The sequence below is a fragment of the Simochromis diagramma genome, unplaced genomic scaffold, assembly GCF_900408965.1.
Source record: "Simochromis diagramma unplaced genomic scaffold, fSimDia1.1 OVJJ01000061.1, whole genome shotgun sequence".
In the NCBI taxonomy this organism is placed as follows: domain Eukaryota; kingdom Metazoa; phylum Chordata; class Actinopteri; order Cichliformes; family Cichlidae; genus Simochromis; species Simochromis diagramma.
The window spans coordinates 1,183,376-1,190,401 of NW_024386945.1; the positions used below are offsets into that span (position 1 = coordinate 1,183,376).

At 41.8% G+C, this 7,026-nt stretch overlaps 1 protein-coding gene across 1 annotated transcript; it reads left to right on the plus strand.

Annotated features, from left to right (window-relative positions):
- Positions 1 to 45: 45 nt before the first annotated feature.
- On the plus strand, positions 46 to 7,026 carry itih6 (inter-alpha-trypsin inhibitor heavy chain family member 6). The gene is made up of 9 exons (XM_040038057.1): positions 46 to 658; positions 1,367 to 1,402; positions 2,472 to 2,626; positions 4,312 to 4,422; positions 4,575 to 4,825; positions 5,045 to 5,214; positions 5,314 to 5,430; positions 5,557 to 5,728; positions 5,853 to 7,026. The coding sequence occupies exons 1-9, from the start codon at positions 554 to 556 to the stop codon at positions 6,902 to 6,904; spliced, it is 2,169 nt and encodes a 722-aa protein (XP_039893991.1). The 5' UTR covers positions 46 to 553; the 3' UTR covers positions 6,905 to 7,026.

Consider the following 7,026-nt stretch of genomic DNA (forward strand, 5'->3'; position numbering starts at 1 on the left):
TGCAACAATTAAAGTCTAAATTCTTCCCACATACCTAATGACCAATGTTACTGTTTCCTTTTTTTTCCTTTTTCTTTTAAATAATGGGTCTTTGAGAAATGTCGCTCGAGTGAAACGAAAACATTTGGCAGTAATTAGAAAAAAAATACGACTGTGATTATTTTAAGGAGCGCTGTTACGGAGAAGCTGGGGAGGGGAGACTGTTTTGGTGTTTTCCTGAAGTTCTCGTTAAGTCCCCAAAGTTTCCAGTATATATGAATGCATGCTGGAAGCGGCCTCCTCCTTTTCCGTGAAAAGTCGTGCAGGTTTCTAAATGAACTTCACTCTCTTTGGCATTTTTTCTTCCACAACACCTCACGGATGTTTGGCTCTTTTCTGAATGTATTTTTATGTCAATATCAAAGCCGCAGTTTAGGTGAAGCGAGAGAGGGGGTGGACTGCCCACTGCAAAAAGTGTAAAAATTAGGCGTGTGCTCTGCTTGGTTCAGTCAGCGTGAGACCACTGGACGATTTCCTTATTTTTCAGCACCAAGTCCAAATTATTAAGGGCAAAATGTTTTTAAAGGTTCCCTGTGTTCTAGTCTTCTTCACTTTGTACATGCGAGAGGGATTATCAGAGGATTATGACGCAAAAGTTAGCACGAATATTAATTTACAGGTAAGATTTTGTTTTTTTATTACACAGTTAATGCTGCTTTCTGTAATATCATCCCTATTGCATTAGGACAATATTAATGACGCAGAGCTTTATATTTAATGCATTTTAAACGCAAAAACATGCATTTAAATCCAGCAAATCTCAGTCAACTCTTTGCGAAATATTTAAAATTTATTAAAGCTATATTTCCTAAAGTGAAAGTTTGCACAATGGAGGACTATATAATAAGATTACCAAAAAAGATCTTATTATATAGTCCTATTTTTCTGTAACCCGTATAATTAATGTTGCGTAACTTTCTCTTTAGGGGGTTTCCACACTTACTATTTGTTTATGCTAACTTGGCACCAATACACAGGATATTTGGTAATGTATTGACACAGCAATGACTAGTGTATTGAATTAACATTGGACACCGAACCGTGCAACCCTGGCCCGGGCCTGCATACAGTGAAAGCATTTATTTCCAGTTCCACTTCCCCTCCATTCATGAATGACTTTGATTCAAACTGTTATGACACTCAATCTCGACCCAACCCTCACACAGGAAGATTGTACAGATTGATTCAAAAATGGGACATTTTGGACAAATTATTGAACCAAGAATCTCTTGTTACACTTACAAAATGTGCCATTTCCTAAATGCACTTGAAATACCAGTGTGGTTTGTTTTTTGTTTTTTTATGTGGTGCCTTGTTTCTTTTCCAGAGAGCAAAACGTCAAAGCAAACCAACAAAACCAGTGGTAAGTCTGTGCATTTTTTTTTTGTATTAGTGCTAAGTAATGGCTGTTCTGTGGCTCTAACAGCTGTGCAGATTTTATTCTGTTCTGTTGGTTGCACAACTTAAACTGAACAACAAGCTTCACAGTCAACCACCACTGCCTCTCAGGATATCTTCAGTAACTCCACTGTGGGATTTTTCCTTCAGGTTACTTCAGTCTGTAGCAGTTCCCTGGTAACATACAGTAATTCTTGGGCAAACCACAGCTTTCCTAAATACCACTGAGGTGGAAGCCTGATGTGGCTGTCTCTGCCCCCTGCCTGTCGCCTTGTCCTGCACTAATGTGGCCAGCATTAACCAGATTGGTCTCAGTAGGCGCCAGCAGTCCCTAAGTAAACAACAGGAGGGCACAGACACCCTGCAGGGAACTGCTTTGTGTTGTTTCACTGGCTTGATGCAGGAGAATCAGTAATATAAAAAAAAAAAGAAAAACAAGGATACCACATTGACACTAAGTTCATATGCATGGCTCGCTGTTATAGCTAGATCTGAACATTGGCATCAATGTGTCTGTGAAGGTTCTCAGTCATCCAGGTCATCGTAGTCAAAGGAGCTTGCAAAGAAAAGCGTCTGGACTTCTTTAAGTTGCTTGAAGACGTTTCACCTCTCATCCGAGAAGCTTCTTCAGTTCTAAGGTCAAATGGTGGAGAGTCCCAGATATAAACCTAGTGGGAGTAACCCCCCACAGAGGGACAAAAGGACCCCCTGATGATCCTTTAATCGCCTGAGCCAAGGTGTGAAACTGGGTGTGGGTCCCAATCAGCCAGAGTTTCGGGTGTGTTCATTGTGAAACCTGGCATCAATGTAAATGTGGCAACTGGGAAAGATTCATACAGGTGGCAAATCTACAGTAAACTGTAATTTATTTATTTTTATTTCTATTTTTGCAGTCAGTTGATTTGATTGACGTCTTGTATTTTTACAGTAAAACAGGGCTTTGCTCCTATGTGACGAAAATCTCCTGTAAATCCTTCAGTTTGCTGCTTTCTTCTCCAACCTTTAAGTTATTCACTTATTTTTTATGTCTCCAGCTGAAGGTGACAGACTACCTTGTTAAGTGTTCAGTGGTGTCCCGCTATGCTGTTACTACAGTCCAGAGTTCAGTGTGGAACCAGCTCCCAATAACTAAGGAGGCTGCCTTTGAGGTGGACCTGCCCTCCTCTGCTTTCATCTCTAACTTCACCATGTAAGTCAGCCCAGTATTATCAAGTCTGCTACCTATGGTATCATTTCTTTGTTAGTGTGCCTGTGTTCTTTCTGTTTCCTTTTCTTCTTCTCTACTTGTTTGTTGTTACTTTAAAAGCCTGAAACAGCACCCAATCTGTGTCTCACTCTTTTGAATAACTGTCTTCCAGTAGTGTTCACTGTATATTGATTAAAATATAATAATGCATAGCTACTAAGTCCCACATTATAGAGTGGACAAGAAAAAAAACACTTTTTATCTGCTATATAGAGAGAAGACAAGATACAAATAATAGAAAAAAAGCAGTATCAATATAAATATGTAGAGTATCTCACAACTGAGAAATAACGCAAATTGAAATGAACAAAAGTAATCGTTTTCATTGGTGGCCTGAATCATAAAGTAAAACTTGAGACAAATTAGTAGAAATTAGTACGTGTAGATCATTTTTGCTCTAGGAAACTAGAATTCTGGTCTGGAGTAGATGCATAATTTTATGACCGAGAGGTTTCAAAACCGCTCTCCTTTAAAAATGCTAAATATAAACAAGACAAATAAGTCAACACTGCAGGCCAAACAGCAAGCCCGGAGTTGAATTTGGGAGCGGAAGCAGGTCAGGAGGAGGAGGAACCTGAGGGTACATGAATGCCAAGCTTTGTAAACCCAAGTCCAAAAGTTAATAGGAGTTTGCCCAGTTCCCCTTTCTCCCCCACACAGTTTACTAAGGCACCTTGCCAGTTCAGATATGCTGCATAGACACACACTTACATCAGCTGTCCGTGTGTGTGTGTGTGTGTGTGTGTGTGTGTGTGTGTGTGTGTGTGTGTGTGTGTGTGTGTGTACACAGGAGGATTTAGACTTGAATTTTTTAAGTATGTGTGAGTTTGGAGCTCGTACAGCTTCTTGCACCCATAATTCTTGACATTTCTCTCTCACTCCTTGTCACACACAGACTTGCGTACATTCATAAATGTTTTCACACAGACATTCAGAACTCATAAGACTGCCTATATGTCACTAAATACCCAGAGGAAAAAAGTTGTGGTATATGTATTGCGTTAGTTCTTTGGCATTTCGGCTTCCAACACTAAGAACTCTATGTGTAGATCACTGACGTACAGCCGTTCCTTCACCCTCTCAGCCAGCCACACATATAAATATAAGCACCTTCATTTTCCACTCTGCTCTCTCATGCCATTCTGCTCTGCTTTTCAAACAAGACCCGCTTCAAGGCTGCGGGTTTATTTTAGTTAGCTCTTGATGTTTTTTTCCCTTTGGATATATTTGTTCTGTGGACCTGACCTTAATTTAGCACCTTGTCACGTGCCAGCAGTGGTCACGATGCCTAGAAAGTGCACTGTGTGAATTTAATCTCATTTTTGAGCGCTGGTTTTGGTTGGGATTTAGCTGGGTGTAGCACACAGTGGCACTCCCCTGGAGGATCATCAGCTTGTGAGCTCTCTCGCTCCATTATTGTTATTTTTACACGGAAATTACTCTTTTCCACTCTTCCTGTTTATAACCTTCACCTCCTTTTCATGTTGTATGAACTCGATATGTATACAAGTTTGTGTGGCAGCTTTGTAATTTCTGTGGAAATACGATGTGTAAAGTAAAACAAATCATGTTTAACATCCCCGTGTGTGTCACACAGAGAGGTATTTCTTCTTTCCTTTTCCCATCAGCACTTCCAGCGGCAAGGTGTATGTGGCCCAGGTGAAGGAAAGGGCTGCTGCCAGGAAAATGTACGACACAGCTAAGAAGCAAGGAAAAACAGCAGGACTTGTCGCTACCAAGTCAGTCTTAGGGAAAATTGGAACTTTTTACCACCTTTGATAACTGCAGAATATTATGTTTTGTTTTGGGGGGGTAGTTTTTTCATGTTTGCAGTATCATACTACATTTACAGAAATACAACTTTGCAAATGTTACATTTGTGGTTTTGCAGAGAGAGGGAAATTGAGAAGTTTCGTGTTGCAGTGAGTGTGCCATCAGGGGCTAGGGTGTCCTTCTTCCTGACGTACGAGGAGCTGTTACAGCGTCGGCTCGGCCGCTATGAGCTCACTCTGGGTCTGAGGCCCGGTCAGCTTGTCCAGAACCTCACATTAGATGTCTGCATAAGAGAGAGGACAGGCATCAGTTTTCTTAAGGTCCTTCCTCTTAGGACAAGCCGAGCGGTCACCAACACCCCAGCTCAAGGTAAAATCTGAACGATTAGCCATCAGAATATTTACATGTGCATTATTTGACTTAACATAATGTCTTGTTTTTGCTGGCTGTAATTTCATACCACACAGGGATTGTATATTCTTAAATGGTTGGTGAGAAAAATGCAAATAAGTCTACTTACTTTGATGGAAATTTTGTAGATTATCTTCTATTGGTTTTGAGTCCAACCTCATGGCATGTTTCCTACAGCTAGTACCGATGCCCCTGCCTCTACTCATGTCGAGCAGAGTCCCGAGTGTGCTCGAGTCCGCTACACTCCGACTCTAAATCAACAGAAGAGCATTTCTTCCAATGGTCTTAATGCTGATTTCATCATCCAGTATGATGTGGATCTAAAAGACCTCATAGGTGATGTTCAGGTCAGCACCTTTCATTCTTGACTTTGTCACACTATAAACATGTAATACCGATAGAAGCAAAGGTTGCTTTTAACAATCTCTTTTCTCACTCACTGTCAGGTGTATGATGGCTACTTTGTGCATTACTTTGCACCTAGGGGACTTCCTGTGGTTCCTAAGGATGTTATATTTGTCATTGATGTCAGCAGCTCAATGATAGGCAATAAGATAAAGCAGGTAAAGTGGACAAAGGCTCATTTGGATAGCTAGAGCTGTATTAAGTGTCTTAAGATGAAGAAACTTGCTCACATATGACAGCAACGTCGGTTTTCTGTAAATAATTCCAAGAATTTCTGTCAGTAGACAAAGCAAGCTATGAGCACCATCCTTGGGGACCTTAGAGAGGGAGACCACTTCAACATCATCACCTTCTCGGACAAGGTTCACACTTGGAAAAAAGGCAAAACGGTGCGGGCAACTCGGCAGAATGTATGGGAAGCCAAAGAGTTTGTGAAGAGGATTATAGCAGAAGGATGTGAGTCCAAAACCGATACTGACTGAACTGCTGCACTGTACACAATTTGAATCATTGCATCAGCTGATTGTTAAACTTGTGCCTTCAACAGTAATTCTCTCCTTTTTCCACTCCTTTGTGTCAGGGACCAATATCAATGCAGCTCTGCTCTCAGCTGCCCAGCTTGTCAATCCTCCATCCTCTGGCCCTTCCAGACGCACCTCATCTCATCGTGTTCCTCTGGTGATTTTCCTCACTGATGGGGAAGCAACCATTGGAGTCACATCCAGTGAGACTATCCTCAGTAATGCCAAGAAGGCTTTGGGCTCGGCCTCTCTGTTTGGCCTTGCCTTTGGAGATGATGCAGACTTCCTGCTTCTCAAACGCCTGGCTCTGGAAAACCGAGGTGTAGCCCGGATGGTGTATGAAGATGCTGATGCAGCCTTGCAGCTTAAGGATTTCTATGATGAAGTAGCTAGCCCTTTGTTATCAGACATACAGCTGTCTTATCTGGATGATCAAGCATTTGATGTCACCCGCTCCCTTTTTCCAAACTACTTCCAAGGATCTGAGTTGGTTGTGACTGGGAGAGTTAAGACCGGGGTCAAAGATTTAAAGGTGCTAGTCTCAGCTATAGATTCAAAGCAGCAAATGAAGCTGGAGAACGACGTGTTTATTTCCCAAGAAAATGGGACAACAGATTCACTAGAGTGTTCGGGAGATTTAGAAGGGATATCCAGCTTTGTTCATCGCCTCTGGGCATATTTCACTATCAAAGAGCTTCTACTGGCTAAACTGAATTCTACTGATCCTGCAACTCAAAAGTTGCTAACAGATAAAGCAACCAACCTCTCCCTCAAATATAACTTTGTTACACCAGTCACTTCTTTAGTTGTAGTTAAGCCAGATGAAGATGAAGCAACTCAAAGTCCAACCACTCCAGAACCCACCACAGCTGCCACTATAACCACAACAGCAACAACTACAGCTACAACCAAAATGTCAGCTGCTGGTGTAGCAAAGAAGTCCGGCTCACCACCTAACCCTAAGCATAAGAAGTTAAATCCAGGCCTGCCTAAGTCACCTTCCAAATACCCTAAAACCCCCCAAAACATCAGTGGTTACATCATCCAAAAAAGCAGCTACAACCTCAAGTCCGAGCTCTATGAAAACAGCCCCTGCACCATTCTCTGCTAAAAAGCTCACTCCTTCCCATAATGGCCTGAAAACGTCTCCTCCTCCTCCAGCTGGAAAGATACCCACTTCTCTGCTAAAGATTTTAAAAACAGCACCACCTCCTGCACCTGGAAAGGTCTCCA

Bases quoted from the DNA above. Each gene is read 5' to 3' on its own strand.
- itih6 (XM_040038057.1), top strand. From the start codon at position 554: ATGTTTTTAAAGGTTCCCTGTGTTCTAGTCTTCTTCACTTTGTACATG. The intron at 1,403-2,471 runs GTAAGTCTGTGC...TTATGTCTCCAG, and splicing joins GCAAACCAACAAAACCAGTG to CTGAAGGTGACAGACTACCT. The intron at 4,826-5,044 runs GTAAAATCTGAA...TGTTTCCTACAG, and splicing joins CACCAACACCCCAGCTCAAG to CTAGTACCGATGCCCCTGCC.